Genomic DNA, 15,066 nt, shown 5'->3' with positions numbered 1-15,066 from the left:
GGCAACACCAGCCTTGTTAATGCATATGTGTTTATTACAACAAGCAATGCCTGCTGTAATAAGCAGAAGACAAGACCATGCAGTTAAATGAACAAGCTTGTGTTAACATTGTATACCTGTTTATATTTTAAATATTTTCTGTCATTAAAATTAGTTTTGGCATTGCTGATATGTTTTTGTGTAGGCATTATACCTCTCATAACATCTGATAATTTCCCTATTCCCAATGCTTCAAAATAAACACCGAACTTAAAATGGTTGGAAAGTGAACAAAAAGGGGCTTGGATAGATAGGCATTGAATTTTTGGAAAAAATAAACTTTGAAAAACATTTACTGAATTTTACTGAAAGCACATGCCAAAAACATGAAACCGTACTTGAATTTAGGTTTTTGAGGCATTTCTTTTGTAAGGAGTTTGCTGTAACTGCACCAATCAATCGCAAAATCTTGTACGTTTCATGATTAGGGTTTCCCTGCATTGCGACACTAGAATTGAGTTGAGCATGCCACTCCATGCAAAACATGGTTGCGAGCTTTAATTCCCAACTGGTGTTGCAATACATGGCCCATGTTTGTCGCGAGTCGCTGCTGGATGGGGAGAGGCTGCGTTGAGTGAGCCTGGTGTGTGCTGCTGCTGTGCGCAGGGCGGGCACTCCACACACACGGCAGACGGAGGAGACTCGTGTCTGGCACCGAAAGGACACCAAGTGGCAGAACGTCCACTTCCACCGCTCCGGGAACTCCGCTGGCATGCACCCCGACCCCTCGGCCAAGTAGCCGGGACCCCGCTGAGGCCCCTTGTGGTTCCACCCGCCACCCCCCCTCCCTCCCCGCTTTTATTTGATACCTCTGCAAGTTGTCATACTCACTCGCGCCATGGTTCTCCGAGACACGTTTGTGGCCTCGTTCCATCGGTGGTCCTGGGTCCCGGCTAGCGGTGCGGGATGAGAGCAGTGGGGTGGAGCGCAGCCGCAGTAGCCACGGCCAGGTGGGAGAGGTTCTTGCACGCCCTGAGAGCCATTGCCTTTGCACCGTCACCTTAGCTCGGGCCATCTAGGGATGGGCCAGGATGCGTGGCCCTCGCGCGAGTTGCTGGGCTCCGCTGACGTTTGCGTTTCTTCTTCTCCCAGTGTTGCACTCTTTCTCGTGCTGCATTTTTCGTTGCTGTCCAAGGCACTGTGTGTGACCTCTCCAGGTTTGACCTCGATTACCTTCTCGGCCACTGAAGGTCGCTGTACCACGTACAGTTTCAGCAGGAGTGTTCTAACCACTGCACTTGTCGCTCCCCTTTGCCTAACGACACTACTCAGTCATGAATTGCCTTTCCAGTACTACACTCACTCTGTAGTTAGCTGATGTGTATACATATTATCCCATGGTTACGCTCTCGAGGATGCGAGAGAGAGGAGCACTCTTTCCAAAGACACAGGCTTTCCCTTTGTGCTCGGCTATCGCATGAATGGGAGGACATTTTTCAGTACACAGGGGACACCACATTTCACACAGGGGAACCTGTGGCACAAAAAGCTGTGGTGGCCTAGTGCAGGGCTTTAGGTGCGTATTCTTAGTTGGTGGATGCACTGGCGTTATAAGACGTGTACAAGGCTTACAGCGAGGGTAGTTGCACTTTATGGCTCTTCTCGTGTGCACCGCAGAGCACCTTTTCTGCTAACGTTGTAGGTTTTGTCTCGGAGATGGAGTGAAACACATTGCAGGCTATGAACTGCAGAGAACACACAAAAACAGCTTTCTTTTCTTCTTATTGCTTGGTGGCTTTCTTACTCCTCTGGCGTTAACGAATGGCATTTTGCATTCATAATGGCGAGCACGACAGTAGCCAGGCTTTGGAGGTTCCGGTGAGAGCATTGCCAGGCTGGCAAGTGTTTTGTTCCCTTCCGGCGCAGGAGTGTAGTGTCAGCAGCGGGGCTGCGCTCGCCTCGCCTCCGCAGCCAGACGAGCTCCTCCGAGGCTCGGGAGTTGTAGTGGCAGAGTGCGCACGGTCTGTGCTCTAGCTGCCCCATGCATGCCCTAGTGCAGCCTTCCTTCGAGAATGAGAGAGAAAGAGGGGAAAAAAAAAAAACACCAGTCTTGTGCGTCTTTGTGCATGTATTGTGCACTGTGATACCTGTTTGGCTTCGTTTGCTCCTGTCGGCGAGGACAGCAAGAGCGCCCCATCCCCTGTCTCTGGTGCTTGGATACGCTTTATCCGTGGGCTCTCCCAACCCCATTTTGCATTTGTGATGTGACGTTGGGACATGCACGCTTGTGCACTTCGCTGCACCCCCTGCATTCTCTTGCTTCATTGTGCGAGTTGTAAGCCTCTTCTTTTCAAACTGGCGATAGCAGGTTTTTAAATTTTTGTTTGTGCTTGTTTTTTGTTGACAAGAAATTTTATAACAAGTTTTTGTTATGGTGCACATACCTTGTGGAAATGAGAAAAATGTGCAGCTATAAAAGTTCTCTATATTCATCCTGATATTTATAAGTTAAAGATGTACACTCTTCTAACAAATTTGTTTTCATTCCTCGTTGCACTTTTTCAATAAAGGTTTTTGTATTCGTCAGGAAAAAAGGTTTCATGTTTTTTGAATAGTGTTCAGAAAATCACATTTAGCCTAACAGATGCCAGTTTGTACAAAAAGATTTTGTTCATAAGGAACACTGAGTGATTATTAGTGTAGGCTTTGTTTAAATTGTAATTCTTTTCATCGTTTCCTTGGGTGCTTTTACACATCCAAATTAGCAGTTCCACAAAGGTTGAGCAACATTTTGCATGTAAAGCTAGTCTGACAGTGCTTCTGAGTAATGCAGGCGGGGAGAGCATTTCAAACAGTGCCACTCGTAGTCGGTGAGAGCTTGTAATGATCATTTAATTCCTCAACAACACTGGAAATGCGTAGCATGCCTTCAACGCAAAGATTGTGTCCTGTGCACATATGCCTCCTGTTCCTCTGCCTGCGGTCGTATTTTACAAAGCTATGTCGATCCATGCATGTAGTCCACATACTCTGCGAAGGCTTTGATGAGGAGGGCTGCTTACAATGTTCTGGTAATCCAAAACCCATTCAACCACAACGCAAGACCTTTTGTCCCGCTTAAACTTGTTCTGGATATCACAGTTTGCTATATCAAGATTCACAACATCTATTTCCATACTCATGGTTGTTGTCTGTGCTTGTTAATGTTGGAAAAATATAGTATATCATTTGGAACCATAAATTGTGCATTCAGTCTGCTAGCATTCTACAGAATTGACAAAACAGCTAATTGCCATCCTGCATACGAAAGAGTGCTGACGCTTCAGTGCTGGCAGTTGCGCTTTGTTAGCCAAGAGCTGAAGGTGTCTTCGCAGTGGGCACCATTTGGCCTTTGTGCTAATCCTGTTGCATCGGCTCAGCTAGAGAGGATAGGTTTTGTTAGCCTGCGAAAATGACTTCTTTCGTTGATTCTCAGGAAAGGAGTGACCAGTGCATGTTTGTAATGCACCCCTTATCAACCAGCGGCGTAGTAGTTTTACATTGCTGAACCTTTTTGCAAAAGAGAGTGACGTGTTAGCTGACAGCTAGGTGTGCGAGAGCTTTTGGTGAGGAGTGCACTGCGGCCCGACTTTAGCTGGGCAGCAGTGGCCTTCTGTGCACCTGCCTTGAAATTAATGTCCCAGAGCAAACTTGGCATAATACTATATGCTGTCTTGCACATTGGTTAAAATAGAAGGTTGTGGTACATGTTAATTGCTTTTAATACTTTTGAAGACAAGCGCACTTGATCGTTAGGTGATATTCCGTAAGGAAAATAGTTTTTTCAATGTTTTTTAAGCCGCGGCAACAGCTTCTGATTGCATGCCTCGTGACAAGCATCTGGTACGAGACCGGGCGTTGCAACTTGGTAGGTAGCGGAGTACGAGCTTCAGTGTGACTGTGTCGCAGTTCCAGCATGTTGTGCTGACCTAGATCATCGGGGACGAGCAACAAAGCCAGCTGACAACTCACACAAGGGGAGGTGCAAATCTGGGCGATGCAGAAGCCGTGCTTTGGTGCATCTCTCGTTGTGTAGTCTGTTGGTGCTGTTTTTCACACCTCTGCTGTTCCGACACTGAAAAAGTAACTACCAGCTGAATGATGCTCCATGACTTGGTTGTAATTTGTGCATGTTTCACAAATGAATGTCTGAGTATAGACTTTAATGAACTGTGCAGGCTTATAGTGAGTGTAAGCTTTTGTAAATCTCTCTAGACAAATGCAGAAGAGAACTAGATTCTTATTCAACTAACTTCATTCTCTAAAAATGCATCTCCCGCACTATAAGCTAAAGCGTAATTTGACCAGGGTAGTGCCCGCTGGGCGACTCTGTCAAAATGCGTCTATATTCTACGTCAAATTGTGCAAATGAAACATGCTTGCAGTCTGGTTGTTTGAACGAGATTCCACTCGCAATCCATGTACATGTATCATTTTGTATTTTAATATATTCAACCTAGATTTAACAGCAGTGTGTGAACTCTCCTGAACGGAGCTGATTTTTGCTCCTCTTTTTTCTTCCTAGATATATTGCAGTGTGTCACCACCTCCCTTACAATTGCCATCTTTTAACAATAAAAATTGGTTCTTCAATCTTGGCTGTGCTGTTTTGCATTTGTTGTGTGCTCTGCCACAGGAAACTTGATAGATCTCGGTATATTTTCATTCATGGCAAAGCTGCTGCACATGTAGATTTTGTGGGGTTCGCGGCTGTAAATGGGCTGTCTCACTGGGCTAGTCGGCCAGAACACAAGCCCCAGAGCCGCAATCCACCACGTGGCATCGCGTGCACGCCGCTGTGGGTCCAATCGACTCACTGGAAGGTACCAAAGACTAGCTCGGAGCCAGGCGAAGTCGATGAAGTGCTCTTTACTCCGCAGTTGGTCAAATGTACACCATGTACAAGGGAGCGGCAGTTCCGAGCTTGGACGGAGGACAAAGTCCCCACGAGCTCGCTAAGCTGTCATAGGCCACCAGCTTGGTTGTCTCCTGAGAGGAGACTCTCCTTGCCTCGTGGTTCCCTGTAGTACACAAAATCAGATTTAAATGTAACTTTGATATGTCAGTTCACAACAACATGTTGTTGGGCATGTTAGGTAGGTACTTAGTTTTCATGGTTACGTTGTTGGTAACTGAGGAATGGTGCTAAAGTCAGTTTACATGTTTTCGCACAATTTTTATATGGCATGCTGCAAAGATAAAAACTAATGTCACTTGGTTTCAAGCAGATTTGTACTCTTCTTTTCAGACTTGTACGACTGTTGTGTTGTTAATATTCTGTAGTGAAGGGGAAGTATTTTTCGATTTTGGCTCTTTTGCTAACTTTACTTGCCAACGTTTGACTTCGGGCCACTGCATTTATTAACTACGGGTAGAGATCTCTTAAGAGTTGCTTCCTACGAAATTTGAAAATTCCAAACATCTTCCCAAAAACACCCTCAAGGTAAGCAAGGAAAGATACATGGTGGATATTGCACTCTGTGTAGCAAAGTGAAATATTTTCATGTAGAGGACTCTGCTGTAAAAGCTTGCAAAATGTTATGGAGTTGCAAGTGAGGAGCTTTTTTTCAAAATGAGTCGAATCCACCAGAACAAAATTTCAGAAACGAGCAAAAATTTGTGACTGTGCCTAAATGAAACTGTCAGAGCTATTATTTGATATGTTTTACATGTTAGCTGTTGGAGGTTAGCTTTGACAGCGTTGCATTCAGGTTCGTTCACAAAATTTTCACTTGTTTCTGAAATTCTGTCCAGGTGGAGTTGACTCATTTTGAAAAAAAGCTCCTCAGGTGTATGTTGCAGTTGCACAGTATGCAGTGACCATGTTATGCAGAGGGCACAGAAGATGCTATGGAGTAGTTGGGCACACTGCCTTTCTTCGCACAGTCGGCCACAAAACTTCTGCACAGACGAGACGCAGTGTGCTTGTGGCAGTGCCCAACCCATTTTCAAATTTTTTTGTGTGATTGCAGGCTTGTGTGCATGGAGCGCAGATTGGTAAGCAAAGAACACTTGACAGTACTGGAGATAGGACCCCGTCTGCACACATTCTGAAGTGGGAAATGTGTACAGCCTGGCTTCAACTTTATTTCTGATAAGAATTAAATTTCGGTGTTTGTGCTCGTGTTTTATGTCACTGTATATATATATTGCCTTAACTTGAACAGAAAATGGCGACTAATTGCAGTCCATTGTCAGATAAATTTGTAGAAACTGTTGTGGTGAAAAAAAAAAAAATTGCCTTGGGTTTCCCACCCATGAGTAGTATGGGCCAAGGCCAATTGATTGCTAGAAAGATTTGCAGGGTCAGCTGGTGTAAAACAAAGCTACTCCAGTGCCAACACATGGCACACACCTACGTGTACAATTGGTATAGAATGAATAGCAATTCACGCACCATACTAGGAAAGATGCTGGCTTCTTGCTTGCATTATTCTCGCCAACTTCCTGGCTTGCCTAGTCAGATATGCTCAATTTTCACATTTCATGCAATCCACAAAAAGGCCAAGTTTCTCTCTTCCTTGACAAGGTGCATACAGCATCAAAGGGCATTTTGCTGCACACAAGGTCACTGGTTCGATTCCTGGCAGCGGCAACAGCTGTGCTATTTGCTCACTGAGGAAAGAGGTGTCCCTAATATCATCATCGTCATTTATTTACCATTAAAGGCCCTGTCTTGGGCATTACATAAGGGGGGGGGGCAGAAACGAGGGCTTGCGATGGTCATGATAATTAAGGGGAAAACACGACAGCAATAACAAGACTACATAATTACGACAACGGCAAGAACGAGAAGATTACATAAACATGACAACACCAATAACAAGAAGATTGCACAAAGGGGGTAAAGCGAAAAACATAACAGCATATACATGTTCATTGAAACAAACACAAGACGGGAGGAAAACAAACAGAGAAAAAAAATCGGCCAACATGTAAAGCAGGTCAGGACGTTTTTGGGGAGCAACAGGAAACTACTCATCCTAGCAACCGTTAAACCGCATGGGGTAACAAGGGCTTAAAAAAACGGAAGGAGAAAATACAACAACAGATTTAACATCATCCATAAAAAGGTGACCCAGCAGTATAAAGGGTACTCAAGCAATGTTGGTGCATAACATTGCTTGTCACTTTTGTATAACAAACGTACCTCCCATCTTTCATTCAAACAATTCTACAAAAAACAACTCGTTGAAGCTATACTTACTTTCCTAAGCTTTCTTGAAGCTGCTCTGCCGCAAACGAAAAAGATATCTTTCCTCATGCTTGCGGCGGGTACGGCACCTGTTCCTGCCCGATTGCCTTTGATGTTTCCTGCTTTGATTTTGTGTCTGAATTCTCGGAGGTGAGGGCAAGCTTGCAACAGACTAGGTAATCAGATATAGTAATATGCGGAAACCGTGTCTGTGATATTTAGCACTGGTCAGCTTATAGCATCAAGAGTTGAAAGAAAAACAAATAGGCTAGCTACGTTGGCAGCATTAGTGTTTGCGCAACCTGCCTTGGACTTGGTGTCGCTGAACAAACTTGATCTGATATTAAATGCAGAGCATTTCTTTAACTCACGATGTCACCCGGCGTTGTCGGCGTGCCTCGGTGTCCGCAACAGCCGTTCCAGGTGCGCCCTCTCCCCCACTCCTCCTCTCCCGCATCACGCTACCCTCCTCGCTCTCAACAACAGGTCCGCACCCCTCCCCCTACACTATATAAAAAAATAATACTTACCGGCGCCTGGTTTCGATCCCACGACCCTGCAGGCGAAACTCAAGGTACATGGTGCTCTACCCACTGCGCCACAAAGCCGACACAGAATGGAAGGCTACGAACGCGCCTTATATCCTTGACTCATTCAAACTACGTCAAGAAGCTGCTGATACAACGCATTCACTACCTGTGGGCGGAACGCGAGGTACATGGTGCTCTTCCCACTGCGCCACAAAACCGACACAGAATGAAAGGCTACGAACGCGCCTTATATCCTTGACTCATTCAAACTACGTCAAGAAGCTGCTGATACAATGCATTCACTACCACCAACTCCCCAAACACTAAACGTTAACGCAATACACCCACCCCCTATGCGACGCATTTACTCGAGTCCCCCTCGCAGGGAGATTGGCCCTTTTTTGTAGGTGATTAGTAACAGTTTTACACATTGGTTAAATAGAAGGTTGTGGTACATGTTAACAAGTTCGAATAAGCTTATTTAAAACAAACATCAATAAACAAAATAAATGTATGTGCGAGGAGTTCTCGAGGTTTAAACTGCAAGTGGTATCTCTCTGCAGTTGCCTTTATTACACTGCAAGAAAAAGAAACGAAAGGGAAATTCATATTTTGACTGTTAAGCAAAGAGAGTAGTACCTTTAGTTGCCGAACAACTATTGAAAAAGCTGAAAGGTCTCGTCTGTGCATTAAAACTTAAACTGTATTTGCCTTTGATGTCCTTTTTATACACCTGCACAAAGGTCGCTCTGCAATGTCTATTGCCCGATTTACTCTTGAATATTTTGTCTATGCCCTTTGGATCTGATTCACTGCTGTATGAAATCGCTCGTTGAACTAGTGTTGGCACAAATTTACAGCCTTGATAGTGCATTTGCGTCCTTCCACGCGACAAAATTAAAGGTACGTATATAAATAGTATATGCGTAACGAGTTTATACACTACTATAGGCAATGTAAAGTATAAATTTGCATATTATAACAGGCCCATATAAGTTGATATTTTCGTCTACCTGCAGTGCTCGAAACAAACGGACATGCTTTGGGGAGTATGTGACAAGCCTAATGAGAAGAGTCCAAGTACTCTCGACACACCCATTTGTTGGCTTGTGTCCAGCAATATTAGATTAAGGAAATGCACCATAAAGTTAGCATACAGCAACTCTGTGTGGTACTCATTGTACAAGTGCTTGCAGCCCATGTGCAAGCACCTACTGTTGTTAGCTGCATGATCATAACAGGATTTGTGTCACTCGTAAATCAGAAGCCCAAGTGGCAGAATGGGTCCTTGATTGCAGTTAAACCTGGATATAACGAAGTTGACAAAAATTCACAAATTTTTCGTTAGATGCACTTTTTGAGTTGAGGTTCACGTGAATGAAGCAGAAACCAAACCAAAATCAGTGACGGAGAACTCGCCCTTAAAAAAGTTATTTCACAGTGAAAAAAATTGGCTCCAATCCACGCTGTGAAGGTGGTTGGAAAGCAAAGCTGTGAACAACACCCACAACAATGGGACGTCACGAATTCACACACGTGGCTCTACAAAGAGTGAAAACCAGAGATTCTGCCAGCCGCTACCTGGGACTCGTGCCAAAAAGCGCCCTCCCCCTCAATAGCTGCTCAATCAAAACCAGCGTCTGTCTTCCCGTCGCCATGTGTGGACGTAGCTTAGTTGCTAAGACGACGGGCTCTCGCTCTGCTTCTCTTCGAGCTCAGTACGCATAATGCAATGTGTCCTGTCATATGCAGTTCCGAAAGAGAAGAAAAGAAGCTCGGGGCTACAACCCCGCGCGACACAAGCAGAGATACTGTAGTATTTGGCATGAAGCAATTTGGTTAGCTTTCATACAGAGTTTGAGCCAGTAAGTTTAGTTTACATATGGTGAAAAAGTAGAGGGGAGTTTGAAAATCACTGCTTGTCAGAACTATTTGGCTTCTGTCGGCGTATGTGACAAATGCAGAACACAACCAATTTGTATTCACCAATTTATGGGCCGTACTCCCATTCGTGGCACGCAGTGTGGAAAAGGTAGCGTTTCCCTAGTGGCCAGATGTGTGCATGTGGTCTCTACATTTTGTTTTCCTGCCCTGCAAACAAATCCTTGCAGTATCTTTGCTGTACGACAACTTCTTTCCTGAAGTCTCGGTCACTCAGGAGGTGCTGTCGAACATGCTCATCAACCCAGGCGTAGTAGGCCCACAACGGACGCGAAGCTGCACCAAAACAGGCCCAAAACAACTGTTGCTGAAGCAGACGACAAAGCCGACAGAATGGGTCTTGCCATCACGCCCGACGTGGTGAGCAGGTTCCGACGCATGGGGAACGCTGGGTAATAGCGCCCGTTCGCCACCCCATTTACACTGTGCTTCGGGAGTGAGGGACATTAAGGGCCCGTCGGAGAGAGTGAAGGCGGCGCTTCTTTTTATCTTACTCCGTGGTCGCCTCCAAAAAATGCCACCCCCCCCCCTCCCCCTCTCCCTCCCCAGCCGCTGAATCCAAACCAGCGTCTGTCTCTCCCACCTTCACGTGTGGGCGTAGCTTTGTCGCTAAGACGACAGGCTCTCACTCCGCTGTTCTTCGAGCCCAGATTCGATCCCTCGCGGTGCCAGTAGTTTCATTTTGCCTGGTTGGGAGTTTCCTGTAGTGCATGCCACGGCGAAACCGTTAGCTGTTAGAGGTAGAAAGCTTTGCTTTAAAACTGCGTGATTTGCACCTGCTGCTTTCCCACGAGCTTAGTCACTACACGGCACTTCAAAGAACCAAGGTCACGTACCCCCGTATTTCCAAACGTAACTTAAGTATCCCGTTTGACACTTTTCAGTGCCTTAACGCATTTCAAGGACCAAATGCATGCTGAAAGGGCGCCTTTTCGCAAACTTGATGCTCTTTTCCACACGCAAAAATTGTTGAGAGGGTGCTAGCTGGGATACCGTACCGGGCGTCGACGTTCCTTCTCACCGACGTATACGGGATTTAAAATTGTGAGCTTGTCTTGAAATAACAAAAACTTTGTGTTTTCTGGCAGCAAAACTAATCACAGGCGAACCGACAACACAGATAGCAGTCGAGACAAGCGACTACATGCTGACAGGCAGGCCTAGCATCTGACACTGCACTCGCATGTGGAAACGCACGGTAGTTTGCGGTGCGGGCGCAATTGGCTAAATTAGTGCATTTTTCCAGCCGATGTTTCAGAGAAAGTGCAAACAACAATTACTTATCAGTGTAGCGAAACCGTTACATCAAGATTAAGTACTGCAACGCCTTCGTTACATAGAGGTCGCAAACACATGGGCTTCAATGCGGCTGGCAATGGGGAGTTGAAAAACCGTTAAATCCAGGAATCCGTTACATCCAGGTTTAACTGTAATGGTGAACAGTTAGGTGGTTTTCATGTCTGCTGCACTAAAGAAAAATAACTAAATAGTAAGTAGTAATAACAAAAATTTTTCAACTGAAAGGCGGTCTCAATAATTGTACAGCAAAATTATACTTGCTCTTGAGCAGATGTATCTTTTTTCATCTTTAATCACAGCCTTGCTTTATGGACTTACATTTGTCCGTAGGAGCAACAAACATACCGAGCCACCGCTACTAAGAGTTTCTGCCAGATTTCAGGAAAAAGCCATTAGCACCCAGATTGGCAAAGCCAAGACTGCATATCTGGTGCATCACTCGTGCATAGCTCTAGGAGGCTTTTAACCTCATTTCAGCACACTAGGCTGCAGCACATTTTATAGCCCCCCTGTAGGTTTGGGATTTAAAACCCAACAAAAGTTGTTAATGTGCAAGAAAACAAAAACAAAATAAAAACAGTACACACCAGGCACTAAATTTCCCTTGCAAAAGCTTTCTTTATCTTACGTTGCCATGTGTCAACTCAAATGCTTGCATTTTGAACAAAATTGTTCAAAGTGTAGCGGTGATGGACCCAGTTTGGAATGAATGGTGGAACCCCATGGGCCTGCACACAGAAAGGTGGAAATAGTTGCCATTCATTTTTCTTTGTTCGTTCAGGGCATGGGAAACAGTGTTGGGAAAGCGTGAGGCACTGCACCACTCAAGCATTGTGTGGTAGCGGGAACTGGGAATATCACGAAATATTCCAATGTTGCCTTCTCATGGGCGTCCTTGCTTTTTGCAGTGCACACAGCACAGTTGTAGTGTGCTCTCTGCATCACATAACAAACTAAGCGTTGAACTTTCCCTGAGAAGATCATATGAAAATTAATTAAATGAAGCCTTTGACTGAGCACACCAGCAAGCAAGCGAGCCAACATTTGTGGCATGGCATTTCATTTATAGCCAGTTCTGCATATGACGCATGTTGTTGAACAGTTTTGTTTTTTCACCCCAGACAACCCTTCAAACCTGTCTAGTATCCTCGGCGGATCCCTTGGCCAAACTATAGCCTAGTGTGTACCGTATAGGCGGTATTTGTTGAAAAGTTTAGCTGTCAATTTCTTCGCTTGGCAACACTGGAAACGGCCACAGACATGGCGCAGCTTGGGCCACTGCGCCCGCACGCTGAAGAAAAAAAACACCGGCATGTGTCGTCTTCTCCGTTTCAACCCGATTCTCAATGGTGTGGTCAACAGAGATGTTATTTATCGCACTCACATTGGACTCGAGGCAATACTTTGCGTTCAGTGAGGTAGAGTTTGTAACGTGCAACACAGTCATCCCGCAGAGCTCGACGTAACCAGTGACGGCACACTCACACGGTTGCCTGCATGTGCGCCTCGCCAGTGAATACAAGCAATACGGAAGGGCCTCATTATAAGCCCGGGGATGTTTTCTGAACACCAGACGAACTTGCAAATTTATGTAACAGCCTACATTTTTGCTATTTCCGGTTCAAGTTGAGGCAGATTATGCCAACCGTGATGACTTTTTCACCTTTTTGACTTTCTGATGACACAAAACGTGCACGAAATCCCAAATTTTCATTTGTATCAGGAGTTGTGGCCAAACAAATTGGTGTTGTATTGCTCAAATTTTAATATAACTCCTTCCGTCTTGCAAACAAGTGCTTTATATGAATGCATCGATGCAATTAACTTGAAGGCTTCACTGTAACATTCATAAAACAACGCCTGACAAGTTGGAGGCTCACATTGTAAAACATAATTACTATGGGATTGTACAACACCACCACCAGCACATCATACTGTTGTAGCCTGATATTTCACAGTAGCAATTTCTTCCAAGCCATATGTACCTGGCACCTCACATTCCAGTTCTCAGGACCATTTTTCAGCTGTTCCCTCCATTTATGGCACATATTCATCGAAGCAGCCTCAATTGTTAGTCTGTGGACTTCTAGCTTGAGCCTTTCCCAGGCAGCAAATAAACGCGACAGTATTGCACATATATTGCTACAAAAAACCTTTGCCCTTTAAAAGAGACGAGTTCAGTTTTCAAAGCGCCCACTGTAGTCGAAAAACAAAAATGGGTGTACCCACGAAGATGTAAGACAACAAGGCAGAGTAAGGGACCGGTAGAGGAGCGCTGAAAAAAACGAAAATCTGTCAAGATGAGCATGAGCATGTCTGTGTTCGTAAACCATTGTCATGAATATGTGGCTTGCGTGCCCGCCTAATGCAGACTACTCTGCACATTGTTCGTACAGTCCTGGAGTTGTTTCTACATCTATGAGCAGTTCAGAGCTGCGAGGAGGCATGTTCAAGTGGCTATGCGACTACCCACAAAATTGGTACCTGTACATGGTCACCTGTGATGGCAAAACGGACAAACTCCCCATCACGCAAGGTGTTCCCCAAGGCAGCATCTTGAGTCTGACGCTTTTTAGCATATGCCTCCTGCCAAAAGCTGTCAATATTTCACAACACACAGATGGCATTTGCATCTGGGCTTCAGGCAGACACTGCGGAAACATTAGCACCACATTTTATAGAGGCCAAATTTAGTAATGCGAAAATAATATCTCAGAAGCTGCAGTCTAATATTTTTCCCTCAGGTGTGTGCTGCAATTGTGTTCACCCGGTGTGAAGTTCGATATTCGAAAGTTGACAAAGCAGTTCTTGTCTCTTGTGCGCATTCTGCACATGACCAGTAGTACCTGGGGCTGCTCTGTATCCTCACTTGTTCGCCCACATAAAGCCCTCTTTCTGAGCCTCTTGCGCCGGCTTATAGGGCCTGCTGGCCCTACATTAGCTCTCTTCTACAAACATGAAGGTCTCAGGCTCGGTGCTGGCAAAAACTCTACACATCTGCCTGTGTGTTCGTAAATGTACTTCAACAGTTGGGGCTCTAAAAACAGCGCTTTCCTGCCACAGTGATTTCATGTTAAGAGTGACTCCGAATGTCTCAGCCATTTATTTCAGTGTCATGTGCTTGCCACTTTCAAGAATGCATGCAACTGGAAATCCACCTAGCTGACGACAAGGTCCGTCCAAAATGTGAAGTGCCCAAAATGTCTGGGTGTGTACACCTCTCCCAGAAGGGAAATATAGTGGATGCACTTAAATAGACCTGCATTTGCTCCAGGTCACTTCCTCACACACCATTTGTGATGCTCCAGTTATTGAAGCCGATGACTGTATCATGTTCCTTACCAGTGCTAGCTCAGTCGAGCAGGGGGTTTGTTGAACAGACTGAAGTACCAGTCGGTGTGGTCGCTTTGTTTGTTCTTGCGTAACCAGCTAGACTAATTGCATTCAATCTTTTTACTTCTGTGTTTTGAATCTGCCTGGCCTGATATCCAAGGGTTAGCCTAACTAGTCATAGTGCACTTCTCATGTTCACCAATTTTTGTCAGGCGCATGATTTATGAGGCAAAACTCCGGAGTTCCCTTTTTGTTTTGAATTTCAGGGAACGAGGGGGTTTATGTAAAGTGCCATTGCATAGACAGACGAATGTGCACGTCCGAGTTCAGCGGCGTGCTTGCGGAGGTTCAAACTGAACCAAATGCTTTTAGTGTTTATTTAAATGATTTTACACCAATCTAGATGGGGTCCATCGCGCCCAATCAAAATAGCATCAAGTATTCGATCCCGTCTTCTTATCACTCGAGCCTTGAGAAGTTGATTGCGCGCTGCGTATTGCGTTCAGCTGTTCAGCATCCTTTTTCTTGAAGAAAGCTTCCTCTTTGGCAGCGCCCGTTTTGCCCAACGTACCACCAGCCTCTCGCACACTTCCCCCAGCTCCACCGCCTTTTCCCACACCGCTACCCAACTGTCCACTTTGACTCATTGTGCAAGCTACGAATCACTAGTCTGTGATAGAACGTGAGGGAATTAAATAGCCCTCCCCGTCACCGAACGCCACTCGAGCGAGAGTCCACGGCGTGTTCCTG

At 45.3% G+C, this 15,066-nt stretch overlaps 1 protein-coding gene across 1 annotated transcript in view; it reads left to right on the top strand.

The window, feature by feature from the left end:
- Camkii (Calcium/calmodulin-dependent protein kinase II) overlaps positions 1–4,616 on the top strand; it is a gene marked incomplete in the record, with an annotated part of 218,706 nt that extends 214,090 nt beyond the window's left edge. Inside the window, 1 exon segment of the mRNA XM_077686096.1 lies at positions 646–4,616. Within this exon segment, the coding sequence (XP_077542222.1) occupies positions 646–778 (133 nt within the window).
- Positions 4,617–15,066: the final 10,450 nt, after the last annotated feature.

The sequence above is a fragment of the Haemaphysalis longicornis genome, unplaced genomic scaffold (assembly GCF_048455015.1).
Source record: "Haemaphysalis longicornis isolate Haplotype H1 unplaced genomic scaffold, Haemaphysalis longicornis Haplotype H1 scaffold_1, whole genome shotgun sequence".
Taxonomy (NCBI): domain Eukaryota; kingdom Metazoa; phylum Arthropoda; class Arachnida; order Ixodida; family Ixodidae; genus Haemaphysalis; species Haemaphysalis longicornis.
This window is presented reverse-complemented; position numbering and strand designations above follow the sequence as displayed.